This window comes from Notothenia rossii (genome assembly GCF_949606895.1).
Source record: "Notothenia rossii genome assembly, chromosome: 6".
NCBI classification, from domain to species: Eukaryota; Metazoa; Chordata; class Actinopteri; order Perciformes; family Nototheniidae; genus Notothenia; species Notothenia rossii.
The window spans coordinates 37,715,252-37,736,330 of record NC_136909.1 but is presented as its reverse complement, the minus strand read 5'-3'; the positions used below and the strand labels follow the sequence as shown (position 1 = coordinate 37,736,330).

At 38.1% G+C, this 21,079-nt stretch overlaps 1 protein-coding gene across 1 annotated transcript in view; it reads left to right on the top strand.

The window, feature by feature from the left end:
* Positions 1–21,079, top strand: part of snx2 (sorting nexin 2) — a 68,323-nt gene that overhangs the window by 24,743 nt on the left and 22,501 nt on the right. Inside the window, exons 4-7 of the mRNA XM_079689228.1 lie at positions 8,241–8,307; positions 10,254–10,297; positions 11,011–11,152; positions 13,195–13,273. Of these exons, the coding sequence (XP_079545354.1) occupies positions 8,241–8,307; positions 10,254–10,297; positions 11,011–11,152; positions 13,195–13,273 (332 nt within the window). The remainder of the gene's footprint in view (positions 1–8,240; positions 8,308–10,253; positions 10,298–11,010; positions 11,153–13,194; positions 13,274–21,079) is intronic.

Here is a 21,079-nt window from a genome sequence, read left to right as displayed (position 1 = left end):
GCCTTGAAGTAACAAATGCATGGACTAGTTTCTCTGCATCGTTTTGAGGCAAGATATGCCTGATTTTTGCAATGTTACGTAGATGGAAGTAGGCGGTCCTTGAAATTGATTTTATGTGGGCGTTAAAGGATAAATCCTTATCAAAAAATGTAACACCAAGGTTCCTTACAGTCTCACTGGAGGCCAAATTAATGCCATCCATAGTTAGTATATCTTTAGATAATTTGTTTCGTAGATTCTTCGGGCCAAGTACAATAACTTCAGTTTTGGTTGTGTTTAACATCAAAAAATGTAAGGTCATCCACGTTTTTAAGTCCTTGAGGCAGTCTTGAATTTTATTTAGATGATTAATTTCATCAGGCTTGATTGATAAATATAGTTGAGTATCATCCGCATAACAATGAAAGTTTACAGAATGATTCCTTATAATATTGCCTAACGGAAGCATATATAGTGTGAACAAAATAGGTCCAAGCACTGAGCCCTGTGGCACTCCATGGCTAACTTTGGTTTGCATGGAAGATTCATCGTTGACACGTACAAACTGAGAGCGTTCAGATAGATATGACCTAAACCAGCCTAAAGCAGTTCCCTGTATGCCAACTAAGTGCTCTAGTCTTTGCAATAGGATATCATGGTCGATAGTATCAAATGCAGCACTAAGATCGAGCAAGACAAGAATAGAGACAAGTCCCTTGTCTGAGGCTATTAGAATGTCATTTGTGACTTTAACCAGAGCTGTCTCTGTGCTATGTTGTGTTCTAAAGCAAGACTGAAAATCTTCAAATAAATCATAGTTTTTTAAGTAATCACACAGCTGTTTTGCGACTGCTTTCTCAAGAATTTTTGAGAGGAACGGAAGATTAGAAATAGGTCTATAGTTGGCTAAAACCTCTGGATCGAGGTTGTGCTTTTTAAGAAGCGGTTTTATCACTGCTACTTTGAATGATTGTGGAACATAGCCTGATAATAAAGACATATTCATAATATTTAATAAAGAAGTGCTAATTAATGGAAAAACTTCTTTTAACAGCTTAGTTGGAATTGGGTCTAAGATACACGTTGATGGTTTAGAAGAGAGAATCATTGAATTTAATTGTTCAAGGTTTATGGCTGAAAAGCATTCTAGTTTACTATCTAGTGTAATATTAGAACTTACGTTTCCGGGAGCTGTTGATAATACTATACTGGTCAAAGGCAAGAGGTCATTGATTTTGTTTCTAAGAGTAACAATTTTATCGTTAAAAAAGCACATAAAATCATTACTACTGAGTGCTATGGGAATATAAGGCTCAGTCGAGCTGTGGCTCTCTGTCAGCCTGGCTACAGTGCTGAAAAGAAATCTTGCATTATTCTTATTCTCATCTATTAATGAAGAGTAGTAGGCTGCTCTTGCTTTACGCAGTGCTTTCTTATATTCATTGAGAGTAATATGCCAAATTAAACGAGATTCTTCAAGTTTAGTGGAACGCCATATCCTTTCAAGTTGTCTCGACTTTTGCTTTATTTTGCGGGTTTCGGCATTATGCCATTGAGCTAATCTGTCGTTTTATTTTCTTCTTTTTCAAAGGAGCAACAGAGTCTAATTTTATTCGCAGCGCATCTGTAGCACTATCAACAACATAATCAATTTGGGGTGGTGTACATTTTGTATACGTTTCCTCCCTTACATGCAGACAAGCTATCGAGTTAAGTATTGGTGGAATCTCTTCCTTAAATTTGGCTATAGCACTAACAGATAGGTTTCTGCTGCAGGAGCTTTTGACTAATGCTTTGTAGTCTAGTAACAGTACTTCAAAAGTTACTAAGAAATGGTCGGATAAAGCAGGATTATGCGGTTCGACTAATAGTTGCTCAATTTCAATACCATAAGTCAGAACAAGGTCGAGAGTGTGATTATAGCAGTGGGTTGGTTTATTTACACTGACGGACAACAACAGAATCTAATATAGAGTTAAATGCAACAGTAAGGCTATTTTTATCATCGTCAACATGAATATCAAAGTCACCTACGATAATTACTTTATCTGTTTTAAGTACCAAAGTTAATAAAAACTCAGAGAATTCTGATAAGAATTCTGAATAAGGACCTGGTGCACGGTACACTGTAACAAATAAAATTGGCTGCAAAGTTTTCCAGGTCGGATGCGTAAGACTAAAAACGAGGCTTTCAAAGGAGGTATAATTACATTTTTGTTTAGTGTTGATAAGTAAACTTGAGATTGCTGCAACTCCACCTCCTCGGCCCGTGCCTCGGGCAATATGAGTATTGATATGGCTGGGTGGAGTGGCCTCATTTATGCCGACATATTCTTCATGTATCAACCAAGTTTCAGTGAGACAGCATATATCAATATTATAATCTGATATTAAATCATTTACCAATATTGCTTTAGATGCTAGAGATCTTATGTTTAAGAGACCACATTTAATCTTCCTTTTTTGTTGCACTGTAGTAGTTGTTACATTTACTTTTATTAGGTTATTATGTATGACACCTCTATTAGGTTTTACCTTAAATTGTCCTTGGGCAGACACACACACTGTTAATATTGGGTATTTTATTGGGTTCGGGATTCCTATGGATGACTGCCTAGGAGAGAGCGCAGAGAAGCGTGTAAGACTGCGACTCTGCCTCCTGGTCTCAACTCCAGTTTGTCATTGGATTAAGTCCACAAAGCCCTGAAATGTTTGCCGAAATGAGATTTGCACCTTCCAAAGAAGGATGAATGCCGTCTCTCTTAATCAGACCAGGTTTCCCCCAGAAGGCTGTCCAATTATCTACGAAACATTGTTTGCTGGGCACCACCAAGACAACCAGCGCTGAAATGATGACATGCGGCTATACATGTCATCATTGATCAGATTGGGGAGGGGACCAGAGAAGATTACGGTGTCCGACATTGTTTTAACTACACACCGACGCCACATTAAGTTTGGTGACTATCATCCAATGTTGTTTCAACTACATCATAACTCACTTCTAATGAATTCATAACCGTACAATCCTGTTGTAATTTTGTTGTATGGCCCCAAAACACATTACACAAAATATTGCACCCGTTCAGGTTCAAATGTTAGTGTACATATTCTTTGTGAAAGGTCAAGTTCCCGTGGGAGGAGAGGGGCCAGAGGGATGGGAGACCAGGTGCATGTTGCGAAAAAAATATTGTTACAGTGGATGGTGGGGGTGGGGTGTCTAAAGTCAAAGATGAATCCTGATTGGGCCAAATTGGACCAGAGTCACCCACAACAATTCCGCTCTGTCTACCCAGACACCAAATTATACACTTTTTTTTTAGCGACCTTCAGACTTGGCTAAAATTGTCAAAATCAGTTTTGTAGTGTTTATATAGCTGTTGTGGAGGATATCATAATGCCTTGTTCCGATAAAAAGAAACTAGAGCGTAGTTATTATATAATTTGAATTTGAAATGGGTCACGGGAGACCCGAACACAACATACGGGTTAATTAAACATTTACTGTGGACTATTTCTATACAAGGTAAATTCATGTCTCTATCAAGTCCAATGCCTACATAAAATGCCTGTTTACCTCATTCAAATTAATATATTGTTTAATAAATGTAGAATCTCAATATAACTGTTACTTGTTTCTAAATATCATAGTAGAAAGATATACCCCTACCATTTGATAGCAGTATATACATCTTATAACATGAAAATTATCTTTATTGCCACCAAATTCTGTTTTTTTTCTCCTTTTGCAAATGTATTTTCCAATTTAACCTAATGTGCATCAGTTTACATGATTGAATCAATAGGGAAGTAGATCCATTATTATTACTATGGGGGTTTCAGGTTTTTTAACAACAACAGCACTCCTCAGAAGTCAGGAACATTGACTTTATGTAACTTCAGTCGTCATGTTCTCATTTATTTTTAGGTTGTGTAGTCTTGATGTGTTTCAGAGAACGTCCCCATATGGTACAACCCAAAAAGTGGTGTGTGTGTGTGTGTGTGTGTGTGTGTGTGTGTGTGTGTGTGTGTGTGTGTGTGTGTGTGTGTGTGTGTGTGTGTGTGTGTGTGTGTGTGTGTGTGTGTGTGTGTGTGTGTGTGTGTGTGTGTGTGTGTGTGTGTGTGTGTGTGTGTGTGTGTGTGTGTGTGTGTGTGTGTGTGTGTGTGTGTGTGTGTGTGTGTGTGTGTGTGTGTGTGTGTGTGTGTGTGTGTGTGTGTGTGTGTGTGTGTCATCGTCCTCATATTGTTGGGTAGTAGATATCGTCTTTAGGTTGTGTAGTCATGTGTTTTGGTGGACGTCCCCATTTGGTACAACCCAACGAGTATAGAGTGTGTGTGTTTCATCGTCCTCATATTGTTGAGTAGCAGATATTGTGCAGTTCAAACTATTTATATAGAGTCTTGAGTTACAAGCCCAGATCCTCATGTGAATTGTTTTTACTAAAATCTGTGTCCCCTACATGAAAAGTCAATGGATTTCTGACACATTCTTGTTGTATTTTAAAATGCAGAAACTGAGTGACATAATCACGGCTCAGCTTTTAGCTGACTCTGAAGCGAGCCAGAGATCCACCTCATCTCTCCACCAGGTAATTAAACATTTACTGTAGACTATTTCTATACAAGGTAAATTCATGTGTCTATCAAGTCCAATGCCTACATAAAATGCCTGTTTACCTCATTACAATTAATATATTGTTTAATAAATGTAGAATCTCAATATAACTTTTACTTGTTTCTAACCCCTACCATTTGATAGCAGTATCTACCTCTTATAACATGAAAATTATCTTTATTGCCCCCAAATAATGTATTTTCTCTCCTTTTGCAAATGTATTTTCCAATTTAACCTAATGTGTATCAGTTTACATGATTTAATTAATAGGGAAGTAGATCCATACTTATTACTATGGGGGTTTCAGTTTTTTTTAACAACAACAGCACACCTCAGAAGTCAGGAACACTGACTTTATGTAACTTCAGTCATCATGTCCTCATTTTGTTTTAGGTTGTGTGGTCTTGATGTGTTTCAGAGAACGTCCCCATATGGTAAAACCCAACGAGTGTAGAGTGTGTGTGTTACATTGTCCTCATATTTTTGGGTAGCAGATAACGTCTTTAGGTTGTGTAGTCATGATGTGTTTCAGAGAATGTACCCATATTGTACAACCCAACGAGTGTAGAGTGTGTGTGTTAGATCGTCCTCATATTGTTTGGTAGCAGATATTGCACAGTTCAAACTATTTCTATATTGGAACCCAAATAACACAATATTTGATGTAAATATACTTATGGTGAAAACAATTATTAAGTCTTGCTTTCGAAGGAATGGCAGTATGTGCTTTTATCATGCATTATATTCTAATTTATCCTTTCAGATTCACAGAAGAACACAACACAACACTTCACTTCAACAAAGCTTCCTCAAAGTGCTCCAATGAAATGCAAGGTAAATAAGCATTTTGTATTTACATTACTCTATTAGAAAAATGAATTGATCTTAACTGGATTTCTAAAGGACATTTCTACTTTTTTGTACAACTAATGCACTTTACAGTACATGCCAACATATGCCCATTCACATGCAAATGTATGCCAACATTTTGACCATTCATTCACTGATCACAGAGGCCATCATTCACACACATTTGATGATGCTATCATTTAAAAACAAACTATACTTTTTTCTATCATATCCCACATTTTTCACTTTAACAGAGCAATTTCTCAAATACATTGTGTCTTGTTTCCATTTATGACAGCTGGGAAGATGAAAGAAAGTGGACAGGTGACGAAGTGAAGGCTATTGAGCGGCATTTGTATCCTTTCATAACAAGCTGCAGAGTACCAGGTAAAAAGGACTGTGACTCCTGTCTCAAGGCAGAGCCAGTAGCTCTGAAAGACAGGGACTGAGTTGCCATCAAATGTTACATTCACAACAGAATCATGTCATTAAAAAGGAAGATGAATACATAGGACTAGAACATGCCAACTTCGTCTGAGGTACAATTGTAGTTTGAAAATAATATTTGTTTCTTCATTCCCTGTAGTTTTATTGGTAGGGATTTAATAATCAGCCTAACCTCAGACGTCTTGTGTTAATGTGTGTGCTTGGCTTGGTTTTGATATTATCTTGTTTTCCTTGAATTATTTAATTAGTTTTGTTCTTGTACAAGCATGTCACATAAGCTTGACTGTCGCTGCCAAATGTTAATATGTTGACATGTATCCATGAGGGATTTAATGTGTTTTCCAACCCCCCTCTTGTGGTCACTTTCAGCCAACAGGAAATGTGTTTTTGACAATTATTTACAGTTATGCCATCATGTCTTTCATAAATAAGGTTTGACTATGTTCTGTCTCAACAAATAATATAACTAGTACTTCAAAAGATGGTTAATTCCATCATTATTTCCGAAGTTTTCACCATTGATTTCTTCTTGCCCACAAGTTGTTTGATGTGGTCTTTCAACTATTAAGAAAGAATTCGGAGTGAGGGCTACTTGTAACATGCTTCATTTATGGTAACTTTGGTAAACTATATTAAACGTTGTACGTTATTTAGACTGGTTAACTAAACATAGTGTACACTTGTCATGTTTCATAGAAGCTGGAAGTTTTAATAAAAAGTTAATTCCGTGCTTTTTACAAGCAAAAAACGACTTCACTGTCTCACACAATAGAGGATAGGGGCTAACGTTTCTGGGTTGTGGGTGGTCTATTCTGGGTGTAAAAAAAGGTTATTTTCCAATTTATATGACCAAATAATTGGTTGTTAGGTTCTAAGTCAACAAACAATGTTTTTAAGTTGTTGCTATTAGTCTTTCTCATAACAGGGAAATTATGAACCCAACTCTGGCAACAATAATACTCAGACAGGTTTTGTAGTTAAAAAGCACTACATTTTGAATAGTTGACACAATCCTGTGACTTTTAGTTGACTATTGTTTGGTAAAGGAATAGTCATGAGGGCAGCCTCTTTTAATTTCCTATTTTCTCCTATTCTGGTGTATACTTCAATTTATATATTTTGCCAGCAATTCATTAAATGTAGAAACAAATAAAGTGTTTCATCCTTTTTTTTATTATATACCTTTTTAACTTAGCTTGTTTATGTTTCTGGACTGCTCAGTTTTAATATGTTGTATCAACAAGTTAATATGAATAGACTTTTCGTGTCAGAGGTTACCTGACTGGCGAACATGACTAATTATTTAATGTTGAAGTTTTAGTTTTTTAATGTTTTATGCAGATATTTCAATCATAAGTAATGAAGGCATAGTTGCAAATACAGACTCTATTTTGTGTATTACTGGGTCTCCATAAGTCCCTTAAACTTGAAAATGTAGTGTGTATCTATGGGGTCACAATTCATATAAACATGAAATATCAGTGTGTGTTGCTAAGGGGCTCATAAGTCAAATAAACCTGTTCATGTCCTCATAAGTAGTATTAAAATCAGGTGTCCGCAAAATATAGCATTAGACAAAAGCTCAATAGATGGATGTCTTCCAGGAAGCATGGATATAAAATACTTTGATTCCCAGGTCCCGAGGACCTTTGGAAAGGCATGTCCCCATTTGTCACGTTTTTTTCACAAGTCCTGATATGTCCTATAAACGCGTGCGTGCGTGCGTGCATGCGTGCGTGCGCTCAGCTCTGTGTGCGTGTTCGGTGTGTTTCTGTGTGTCCGACACCACCGGCATTTGTTTTCAAATTACCACGAACAGTAATTTACACAAATCTGGTTCTCCATAGTTATACTTGTATGTGTATTCCAAAGTGAAAGACATTTGTTTAATCTTAATCTCGATGTGCTATAGTCCTGCCGGAGTGCACCGTAACGAACTATACTATCATAAACAAATGCCCCCCACACACACACACACACACACACACACACAAACACACACACACACACACGCAAAACGAGGCCACGCTTTATTAACTCGTGCGCACGAGAAGGTATCTCATGCGAACGAGAAAGTAAAACGTGGCCACGTTTTATTTATTTTTCTCTCTATGAACCCTCCAGGGCTCCGTAATCAACAGATGGAAAATTCAAAATCAAATATATACTTTTCAAGCATTAAACAGAGAAGGAGAAAAGTATGTTTTCTCCCTGAAGCTCTTACTAACATGCAGCTGCCCTCTTAGTATACTGATCAAACTTTACTGGAAGAATGAAAGTCAAGGAAATGGAAACCTGTAAAACTGGAAACATGACCGTTTTCACACATGTTTTGTTTCTGTTTTGTAAGATTGAAGAGGAGAAGGGCGACGATTCATTCGACATGCACATTTCAGTCTCTGACCCAGAGAAAGTGGGTGAGTACACTCTGATTCCACTTCCTTGTAGTCCTGGAATATCCTTGAACAATGAAATGTGTATTTTAAACAGGAAAGAGAAATTCAGCTGATATCAGTGCATTTCTACAGCAGGAAAAGGGGATTCCCAATTAGATTCTGGAATTTGATGATTATTTTCATTTACTTAAAACAGATTGGTGCGTTTTGTAGGCTGACCTGGAAGTTAGATCGCAAGGGCTTTCCTGACTATAAAGACTTTTTTTTTTTCATTGGATTTTCAAATATTGCTGGAAATACCATATTTGGCAAACACACGTTTATGATACTTACAAGTTTTGTTCACCGGGATAATTCCCACATTAACACAGCTTTTATGATTTCTGAAGCATTACTGCAATAGACAGGAGTAAAAAGCTAACGTAAGGCTATCCATTTGGGGGGAGGCTGTGGCTCAGTGGGGGTGTGCGTTGATCTTTGGATCAGGGGAGAGCTGGTTCAATCCCCACTGCAGTCAGCTTGTCGTTGTGTCCTTGGGAAAGACACTGCACCGAGTCTATCTAAGTGGCTTTGGTTAAAAAAGTCTAACAATTGACATGTAATCTTAACTTCATACACAACGGTCACATGACTTCACGTCACCACCGCTAAGCTAAAAGTGGCTAATGTTCGGTGTAGTTTAGTAGTCTCATTTAGTCTCTTGTTAGCAACCGCTTTTTTTCTGACACGCTAAAGCTTAGGACATTCACATGTCCAGTATTCACTGACGTATTTAAGTCGTTGAACAAAACCTCAATCTTGTGTTAACCAAAGACCTTATTTCGGAAATCTAACCATAAACAAATTTGAAAAAAACCTCAGGAGGGAACAGGAAGCACTCAAACTATTTTCAAGGTTTACAGTAGAACTCTCTCCTGCACTACTCTATTAAAGTGTATCTACAAACTAAGACTACATTTCCCATCAGCCTTCCCCACCTTTTCTTTCTGTTCTTTCTTCTTTTCTCCTTGAGGATACTGAACATGTTTGTGGATGATAATTCTCCTCAGCTGATCTCCCTTCATGTGCTGTCAGCAGAAAGTAAAGTGCTGCGTCGACACCATAGACTGTATATATAAAGGTCGACACTGACTCGGTCACACTGTCATCATACTTCCAAATTATTCTGCTAATGCTTTATTGATGCAACAGCATTGAAGCTCTGCATGCAGTTTGCACCCCCTGCAGGCTCAAATGTGTCACTACGCTCTTTTGTGAAGAATTGTAATAAACAAAACAAACTGGCTTTCAGATATATCAACTAATGGGATCAGGTGCATACATAAGACAAAAATTGGAGAAGGGGCTCTGTAAGGAAGTCTGAAGGAAAAGGCAGATTGTTTTCGGCTGCGTACTTTCAAATTCTAGCGCACTCGAGCCGGTTTCTCCAAAATGACATACCCCACCTTTAACTATGTGTAATTTACGAAGAATGAGAAGAGAAAGACGAGTCCATAAATAATGTCCTAAAGAGCTTTTTCAATCCGTGAATCTCTGGGTACAGCCGGTCATGAACATCCAGCCTCAAAGCATCAGAATACACATATTGGAGAAAAAACTCATCATTGGTTTCTATTCTAAAATGTTACCCCATAAAACCGAAGTGTGTGACGGCACAAACGGAACATAGTTTCAAAGTGTCCTGAGGGCATCAGAACACACCAGGACACATGAGGACTTTATTATCAGCTCTTACTTACTGCACTCACTTGACCATCCCTTTGTGTAAACATGCTCTAAGAAGACGGTAAATAAAACAGCTGAAACACCCAAAGATTTACTAGAGGAACACACAAGAAACCAGTTCAACCCGTATCTGAGTGTGTTCTAGTGTGTCTATGTATCCTTTGATACTGTTTGCATAGTGTGTGTGCACTCTACTGCTTATGCTGATGAAATAATGGAGTGTTTTTGTGTGTGTGTTCCAGGAGATGGGATGAATGCGTACATGGCCTACAGAGTGTCGATCAAGGTGAGAATAACAACATCTCAGACACATCTGCAGTTTTTTACCACAATCCTGAAGTTTGAAGGAGGAACATATCTGTTTAGCTGAATCTGAAGAGTATGTTCTCTGTAAAGTGTATCTGTCAGCGGATATTAAGCGGGAAAATCAGTTGAAGTCCAGCAACTATAAATATCTCCGGTTTTCCTTCAAAATTAAATCCCCTTAAACAAATCTGCTGTTCTTAGATCTTCACCTTTACTCGTGTCAAACATGTAATTTCTTTCATGAGGATGGCACCGTAGGAAAATTCAGTTCGATCAGAAAAAAAATTCCTATGTACAGTTTTTCCATTCGCCGGAAATGTACCGGACTTTGACCGATAAAATCTCTTTCAGGAAGATGAAATCTCTCCGGTCAAAGTTTTTCCCGTGAAATTAATTTATAAACTGCTATTATGCCAAATGCACTTTTCCTTGGCTTTTAAACCTAAATGTGTCCCTGGTGTGCATAGTGCATCACACAGTTTTAGAAGACACAACCCTCCCTCTTTTTCTCCTACTCTCCTTTCTGAAAAAACATTTGTGAAGTCAATAAGCTAAATGCACATAAACCACTATTTGAAATGTAAGAAGAAGCAACAGAGTATATCTGAAACAGAACTGCTGCAGGATCACATCTCTCTCTCTCTCTCTCTCTCTCTCTCTCTCTCTCTCTCTCTCTCTCTCTCTCTCCTCCAGACGTCCATATCTCTGTTTAAGAGCCAGGAGTTCTCAGTGAAAAGGCGTTTCAGTGATTTTCTGGGTCTGCACAGTAAACTGGCCTCCAAGTACCTGCACATAGGCTACATCGTCCCCCCTGCGCCAGAGAAAAGCATTGTGGGTAAGTGTAGCCACTCTCTAACACTAGTTATTCTCAAACTGAGGTACAGGAGTCTGGAAGTGTCATTCAGGTACATTGTTAAAGACGGCAAACAACAGCCAACATTATAAATATAACAACATAAATCAGAGTTCAAAGGTATGTAATGTTGGTGATTTCTTTACTTCACTAAGAACTAATTTAACATAATTAAAAACAGTACAAATAAGACATCATATGTAAAATACCAAATGTATCAATAAGGTTTGCCCCACATTAAGAACAAAATTATTCAATCTTCCATCAAGTCCATGTCCATTGGTGAAAAGTGACTAACTACATTTACTTTGCAGGCTCATATTACTGATATAGAAATGAATTAAAAATAAATATGAATTAAGATACCTGGCGGTGTTATAATTGAGGATTAAGATAAATATTATTCTGAAAAGTGCTACTCTTTATTATGAATAATTTCAGTTTTGGCACTTTGTATGAATTGACGCTAATGTTAAATAATATTACTATAACATTTTGAATGGAGGACTTGTGACATCTCTCGGTTGACCAATCACAACAGAGGCGGCCAGTTAAACAATCAGAGCAGACTGGGCTTTGTTTCTTCTGGCCCTCTGCCGTCTGCTCAGCTGTCGGATTGAAGATGTCTGGTTCAACCATTGTAGAGTGTTTAGTTCTCCATGATCATAACAAACCCTTCATACAAAGACCACTTGTCTTGCTGATTCTCTACCGTTTAATGTTCCTGTGTCGGGAGCAATCTATTTCAATATTTAAAAAGTCCCCCCAAATAAAATGCATCCATTACGCCAGCCTAACCCAACCCTATCCAAAACTGTGGAACAACCTGCCAGAAAATAGAGGCACACTCGGTTGACGTTTTTTGCAGCTGAATACACACTTTTCTTTACTTAGCTTGTTATTAGCAACGCCCCGCTTCTCATGGTAAATAAAACGTTTTTTTTAAAGTAATGATAATAATAATAATATTTTTTATTATTATTATTATTAAACAATAAAAAATATATTTTAGTTTTTTATTACTTTATTTTATTTATTCATTTTTTTAACCTCTTTCTTACTTTAACTGAGTGGGTTATCTGTTGTTGATGTTTGGTTATTTTTACTATATTTAAATGGATTTATTCTATACTCTTTCGACCTTCTTGTTGTCTAAGGCAGGGGTTCTCTAACTTTTGGTTTATGCGGACCACTATTTATTATCAAGGATTTTTGCGGACCACCTCATCTGCAAACATATATAAACGTAGTGCCAGATTCCAAGATTGACGGCGAAGGTTAGCTGGTTCTCGTTAGCCAGTGTCTCGTAGCACAGAACACAGAATTTTCTCTTAATCTTCCCTTTTTTTGTTTTTTCCTGCGGAATCTGGCTTGTAGATGCCTCCGACTGACTCTCATTATCTTCATTAACGGTAACGTTAACCCCTTTGCTCTTCAGATAACCTGATGCTAGCCACAGATCCATGTTTGTGGTGTTGCACACGTAACCATGGGTAACCAGTGGTGAAATGAAGTGTTGTCCATAATTAACAATAACAAATATCTGCGTTTTAACACTATGTTTATATATGTACTTATTTGTACAGTTTGCATATGAGGTGTTCTGCGTTTTTAAAAAAAAAAATTTTTTTACTGACCACCTGCAGTCGGACCACAGTTTGAGAACCGCTGGTCTAAGGTATCATGCACACATGCTGTAAAAGGTTTTCAAATTTGACTTGAATTATACTTCTTATTTTCTGTTTGTCTTATGTTTTGTTTTCATCTTGTGTATGAAAAGTGCTATACAAATAAAGCTATGTTAGTGCTTTAGTAGGATTTTCTACTACCTAAAAACATGAAAGACTACAGGGTCATGGCTTGACCCTGTGAAGCTTTAGTGTAAATGTGAACCTCATAGGAGATGATCCGTCAGCGGCAGCGCTGACGGATCAGACCTACAGTGTGCAGTGTGTTGATCAGCAGTGATTGTCGTCCCGGGAGCTAATGAGTTTTTATGGTAATGAGTGTGTACTCTTCTGCAGGGATGACCAAGGTGAAGGTGGGGAAGGAGGACCAGTCGTCCAACGAGTTTGTGGAGAAGAGGAGATCGGCACTGGAGAGGTACGATAAGAGGAAGATATTTAAAACACTTCAGAGCCACTATAATCATTTTTGTTTTAGTTGGTGGATGGGCAGAAACACAAAACATGCAAAATGTGTCTTTAACAAATAATTTTCCAAAATTGTTCTCATAGTCATTATGCAGCACAATCAATATTAATACACATCATGTATTAATTAGTTATGCAGCTGTGAGTAGGATCAGTTTTCAAATCCATCCTCAGCGTTGCTTTCAGGGACACATAACATCTAAGAATTGTTATATTTTATTAAAAAGTAGATTTTGAGGGATTAAGGATTGAAACGGTAACTGCAATCTACATCAGAAGGTTTGGAAAATATATTTGATTTTATTATAATAACAATAATAAATGGGATTTATATAGCGCTTTTCTAGACCCAAAGACGCTTTACATTATGAGTAAGGTCGACAAACAAAACAAGAACAAGAACAAAAACACAAACAAAAACAAAAACAAAACAAAAACAGAAAAGCAGTCAGGAAGATGTTGGTTCAGAGGGGGGAGGGGCGGGTTTAAGGATAAGCAGAGTTGAAGAGATGGGTTTTGAGACGGGACTGGAACAGGGTGAGGGAATCAGACTCAAGGAGGTCTTGGGGGAGGGAGTTCCAGAGCTTCGGGGCTGCCACAGAGAAGGCTCTGTCCCCGAAGCTCCGGAGTTTGGCCTTGGGGATTGAGAGCAAACCAGCTGAGGTGGATCTGAGGGACCGGGGTGGTTGGTAGAGGATAAGGAGGTCAGTGAGGTAGGGGGGGGGCCAGATGTTGGAGGGCTTTATAGGTGAGGACCAGGAGTTTGTAGTGAATGCGGTGTGAGACGGGAAGCCAGTGGAGTTCTTTGAGGACCGGGGTGATGTGATGCCATGATTTGGTGTGGGTGAGGAGTCTGGCGTCCCTATTAAAAGGGAAGTCTTTTTTTTAGATTGAATTGTTTAGAATAATGTGATACATTTGGGATGAGAAAATACAGGCCTTTTAAAGACACCCAAATATCGTAATTGGACTTGATTAAAGTTTAATTTTTTTTCTTCTTTTTCTTCTCATTAAAAACTAAAGGAAAGTCAAAAGAGTGGATTACAAACTTAAGGAGGTAAACAAAATAACTTGTAAAAGAGAAACAAATAAAAAAAAACTGTATGCAACAGTCTGTGTTGCTGCTGAGGTGGAAGCAAGGTGTTTATGACTTGTGGACCCAGAGCAGAGAGGTGGGCGGGGCTGACATTCTGCTGCCCTTTGCTGATGTGTTTGATTGACAGGAAGGTCAGCCAGTGACAGCCGATAGAGCTTAGAGCTGCAGAACTCCACACTGATGGAAACGCACAGATGTTTTAATTTCTTCTTTCTTATTTATATATTTTGTTTATGAATATTTATTTTTGTATATAAGATCTTCAGTCATAATAATCATTCCTAAAGAAAGTTTTTTTCAACTTTTTGGTTGAATTATAAGTTATTATAAGGATGATTGAAAAATGCAAGTGTATTAAAACATTAATATATATATACAGTGGGGCAAAAAAGTATTTAGTCAGCCACCAATTGTGCAAGTTCTCCCACTTAAAAAGATGAGAGAGGCCTGTAATTTTCATCCGAGGTATACCTCAACTATGAGAGACAAAATGACAAAAAAAATCCAGATAATCACATTGTCTGATTTTTAAAGAATTGATTTGCAAATTATGGTGGAAAATAAGTATTTGGTCAATAACAAAGGTTCATCTCAATACTTTGTTATATACAGATGTAGCGATTCATTTCAGACAGTTTGAAACGCGAGGGCCGTGATTGGTACGTGATCTGCCCTCGCTCAAGGGAAAACCTCCAGTTTGACTTGAGACCGCCCCCGTGATAGATAAATGTAATTATAATGAAGCCAGCTGCAATGGATCATTGATCCACCAGGGGGTGCAGTGGGGTTCCACACTGGAGCTCATGTGAAATAAAGTGAGATACAGTATGCTGGATGTACAGCGGAACTTTGTTAAGATCCATATGTCACGGATATCATACTACTGTGCTAAATAAGAGACATGTAATCATTTACAAAACATCACCATGTTGTTATTTAACAAAATAATTTGTTGTTCGAAAAAAACGAACGGGAGGAAATGCAGCCCGGCTCTCGATTTTTAATCCTAATTTAATCATCATCTTCACCACGATCATTTATGTTTATGTTCGCCGAATTGACATGAAATCACTGACACATATGAATATGCTGTATTCAACTTCATTAAAACGTTATTGACGTGCCTAAACTCAGTAATTCACCAAAAATATGTATATTTTAATGGAGCTTCGTCGGTCGATCAGGATCCCAAAGTGTAGCGAAGGGATCCTCATCTGGATGAAGGGTGTTATTTTCCCCATAAGGAACAAGTCGCTGCAAATTATCCCGCTTATTACATGGCCACATTCTCAACAAAGTAACGACATGACTCCCAATATTAATTGAAATGCTTTTATGGATTTAGAAAATGTTTTTATTGATTTAAAAAATAGTTGTCTGTATTGATTTAAATTGACATGCATCCGCTAAGAAAAATAGTCCGTTGTTACAGTTTTTTAAACAGTCTGAATGAAACGGCAGCTCTCAGCTGTGTATTTACACAACTAATGGCCCATCAACCACAGCTCTCTCCACCCCCCTCCCCCCCTGATCTTTCTTCTCCAGCAGCTAAATTAACAGTAGGTTACTCTGAGTGACCATAGACTGTATGTGACAAGCTTACAGTTAGTGACGTAACAACACCATAAAAGCTGGTGGGTTGAAAGCAATACGGGAGGTAAAAATAACTAGAATAATTGTTATTTATTTATTGTGGCTTTTATGTTTTTAGGTATAACATTTTATGTAATTCAGGCTTATAGTTCACCCTTCTCTAAAAGCCTTCAACAATGACAATATTCATTGTAATTTAATAAATCCTTCCAACACACATTGTAAAAAATAGCCTACTGTAAGTTAAGAAATCATTTCAATATGTACATCTTCTGATGTAACAACAATAACATTATAAATAGTAACATAGCTGAACATGGTATTGCACATTTAGCTTTGAGTGTTACTGACCTGAGATGTTTTTATTACATGAATTAAGGTGACTGAGGCTTTTTAACATACAGGGATGCAAACTCATCAGGTAAGAAAAAGGTGACAAGGATCCGAGCCCCCGGCTCCCCCACCCCACGGAATGACAGAGGATTTTAGCAGTCAGAACAACTAAAGCAGCAGTGTTCATAATAACAGAAACGCCAAAGAGTCACATCTAATAGAAATATATAAAAGCATTTATTTTAAATTGTGTAGCAGTCAGTTTATAATTTTGGCAGCACTGTTGAGCATTTTGAAAATATATTTTCGTGACTCTGTGCAAGGCTTAAGTCTTTTTATCTTTATAGCCACATGGTGTAAAGTAACTAAGTTCATAAACTCAACAAGTACTATACTTGGGCACAATTTTGAGATACTTGTACTTTATTTAAGTATTTCAATGTTTATCTACTTTGTTTTTCTACTCCACTACAGTTCAGAGGTACATGCTGTACTTTTCCTCCACTCCATATATGTAATCCCTTTAGTTACTTTACAGATGTGGATGAATGATGTGAAATATAATCAAGTGTTAAATCAGACTTTAGTTCCACCTGGAGTAAATCCACAAGCTACCCTGCAGTATACAAAGTCATTCAAACTAGCTGCACCTTTAGCAGCTTTGAGAACACTTTCATGATCAATCATTATAAAACATATCATATCTATTATTCTGAAATCGACCCATCTGCACAATGACTACTTTTACTGTCGCTACTTTCACTATATTTTGATGATAATACTTTTCTACTTTTACTTGAGGAACATTTTGAATGCAGGACTTTTACTGTAACAGAGTATTCCTACACTCTGGGACTTTTACTTTTACTCAAGTACAAGATCTGAGTACTTCTACTTTTACTCAAGTACAAGACCTGAGTACTTCTACTTTTACTCTAGTACAAGATCTGTGTGCTTCTACTTTTACTCAAGTACAAGACCTGAGTGCTTCTACTTTTACTCAAGTACAAGATTTGAGTACTTCTACTTTTACTCTAGTACAAGATCTGTGTGCTTCTACTTTTACTCAAGTACAAGATCTGAGTACTTCTACTTTTACTCAAGTACAAGACCTGAGTACTTTTACTCAAGTACAAAATCTGAGTACTTCTACTTTTACTCAAGTACAATATATATATACTTATACCACCTCTGTTTATAGCCTATGAAAAAAAACGATTAGAAATAGAAGGCTAAAGCTAACGTTAGCAGATAGTGACAATGTATGCTAGCTAGCTAGCTCAACGATTCCTTAAATAATATTGCCACAGAAAAACTTTTCAGTTCACATCACACTCTGCCACTCCGACAGGGAGCTCTGCTCTGAACACCTGAACGGCCCGTTCTAACAGCTGTTCACCAGCGGTCCAGTCTGTGCCACAGTGACTCCGGACGCACAGTTAATATTAACGAACGCACCCGTAGGTAATGTAGCTGCTGAAGCTAGACCATCATCTCGGAACAGCAGAGCCTTATTATACATCCATGAGCAGAGCCGACAGGCAGGAAGACTCGAGCACACAGCTCGTACTTCATTATAATATATAAAAAAAGAACACCATGCGTGTCATGATGGCACATAACAGCTCACGGCCGCAGATTACTCCGGGTCCCAGCCCCCCCCATACCCGAAAAATATTTGTATTGCAGATCTACATGAATCACACAAACGACTTATTTTGGATTCAAAACGGCGAATTTCGCCGAAAGGTGACAAGTTTGCATCACTGAACATAGACAGAGCACAACTGAAAGATAACATCTGAAACGATGTAACAACATAATACACTTTTCGGGGATGCTTGGGATGTGAGTGAGGGACACGGCTTAGAACGGGCGTGTCGCCTGGCAGGACAGGAGAGTGTGTGCACCAGTCTGCCTTGATCTATGAATTCATGTCCGTGACACTCACTGCTGCCCACAGCTGTTTTATAGAAGGAAAACCTCCTTCACTTCATGAAAGTTTTTTAACCACACACACCTCTACACACATATGACAGGTGTTATTTTCCCCATAAGGAACAAGTCGCTGCAAATTATCCCGCTTATTACACGGCCACATTCTCAACAAAGTAACGACATGACTCCCAATATTAATTGAAAGGCATTTATGGATTTAGAAAATGTTTTTATTGATTTAAAAAATAGTTGTATGTATTGATGTACTATTATTCTTAGCAGATGCATGTCAATTTAAATCAATACATACAACTATTTTTTAAAACGGCAGCTCTCAGCTGTGTATTTACACAACTAATGGCCCATCAACCACCGCTCTCTGCCCCCCTCCCCCCTTGATCTTTCTTCTCCAGCAGTTAAATTAACGGTAGGTTACTCTGAGTGACAAGCTTACAGTTAGACACAACACTGTAATTGCAAGTGACCCTCAGTTAGTTGACTTTTATGTTCAACTGCTAAATTCGTTACTGATAAAAAAAGGGCTTCTACTGTACCTAATTACCTTAACACTAGAACCGCATGAGGTTTTTGTATAGGCCTACCTAAACCCGTCAAATCCCGCTATTAGAATGCAATTTTTAACAACATAGGGTGCTACATAACACACTTTCAGGAAAAGTCACGGACTGGGAGACTTTAATATTTTATTGAAAAAAAGTTACATTGCACACACACAACACACATCACACAAATTGACCCGATTGGCGGTTCTAGTGTTAAATAAACTCACTAATTAATGAAACCAGTTCAATACGCATTATTCTTATTCTTATCATTCTTTATGAGCGCATAAATAGTCTTAAAATCAGATGTTTTTTAAATGAAATCTGACGGCAGGCAGTTAGCTCTGATCACCTATGATAAAAGCGCCGCACCTAATCGCTGGCCATTCAGCCACAGACACTGTTCGAAATGGGGGGAAGCTAGGGGGAGCTTGGCTCCCCCGAAAAGGGAGGGAGCTCCCCTGATGGCTGACTTTGAGATAAATAGGGGGAGCCCAAAACAATCGTGCATATTTGTGTCACACAGATTAGAAATGTTGAGTTTCTGTAAATAACAGTTCTTGAAATAAATAATAGTTATTGTTCATTACAGTTTTTGAATATTTGTTTTATATTTGTGAATATGTCTGGGTGTTGCCATCTGTACGTGGCAGCGCTGCATTCTTACTTACGTTGCTATGGTTATGGCGGTGATGCCGGCGCGGTATTTGAAATGTTCATATTGATATTTTTTTAACTCTGGCTGTGTAATAAAAAAATAAGGCAAAACGAAAACAGCCAAGCGTCACAGCTTTTGGATTCACAAGCAAAGAAGCGAAGGAGTCTAAAAATGACAACGTGAACGGAAAACAACTTTTAGTTGGCCGGCTGTAAGCGACGTTAGGGTCGAGCTTGACAGCTCCACACCGAGGGAGAGGCCTGCCGATGCGGAGCCTGAAGAGGCTTCAACAACGGCCACATCCGCCGGCATAGTGACACCGTCAGTATTAGTAGAGGAGTGTTTTTATAGCAATTGATCGCATCCGCGCTGCTGCGCCAGTCAACAGAGCGTGCGTGTGACATATTTAGTAGCAGGATGTGCTCTGAAAAATAGGGCTCCCCGAAAGCAAATGGGTAATTCGAAAACTGACAGAGCTCCCTCTATACAAATCAAACTGTAGACGGTGTGAAAGCACCTATTGTTTTAAATAATGGTCGGAATGTGACCTGTGAGCCTTCTGAATTACCGTGGGACAGCACATTCTAAACTAAAATGTTCAATCAATAAAGTAACATCTTATCTTATCTTAATAATATCTTCATATTAATAATAATAATAAATCATACAGTATGTGTCCGAAAGCGAGCAGGAGGAAGCAAACACAAAAATATACTGCATATTAAAGCAAACGATTGTAAAGGTAAAAGTATGAGCATAACAAATAAAGAAGTGTAATGTAAACATTTACATTATAATTATGATTATTTAATATATAAAGACTATATATTATTGAATTACAAGATTAGATATACTTTAGTTGATCTAAAATATTGTTGTGTTCAAATGCTCTTCAAAACACAACTGAAAGTCCATGAAACTTGTCTTTCTGTATTTGTGAATGAAGCGCCATCTCCTGGTTAAAACCTGAAATTGAAAATCTGGCAACGCCCTCTTCGGAAAATAGTGGGAGGGCCTAACATTCCTCTATACTGGTCTTTGGCAGGCAGGAAGCTGTAAGCTGGAGTCCGAAATTCAGTGCTACATCTGTACCCTTTGTTGGCAATGACAGAGGTCAAACGTTTTCTGTAAGTCTTCACAAGGTTTTCAAACACTGTTGTGTCCTCTAGAGCAGTGATGTTTTGGGGCTGTCGCTGGGCAACACAGACTTTCAACTCCCTCCAAAGATTTTCTATGGGGCTGAGATCTGGAGAATGGCTAGGCCACTCCAGGGCCTTGAAATGCTTCTTACGAAGCCACTCCTTCGTTGCCCGGGCGGTGTGTTTGGGATCATTGTCATGCTGAAAGACCCAGCCACGTTTCATCTTCAATGCCCTTGCTGATGGAAGGAGGTTGTCACTCAAAATCTCACGATACATGGCCCCATTCATTCTTTCCTTTACACGGATCAGTCGTCCTGGTCCCTTTGCAGAAAAACAGCCCCAAAGCATGATGTTTCCACCCCCATGTTTCACAGTAGGTATGGTGTTCTTTGGATGCAACTCAGCATTCTTTCTCCTCCAAACAGGTCTAGTT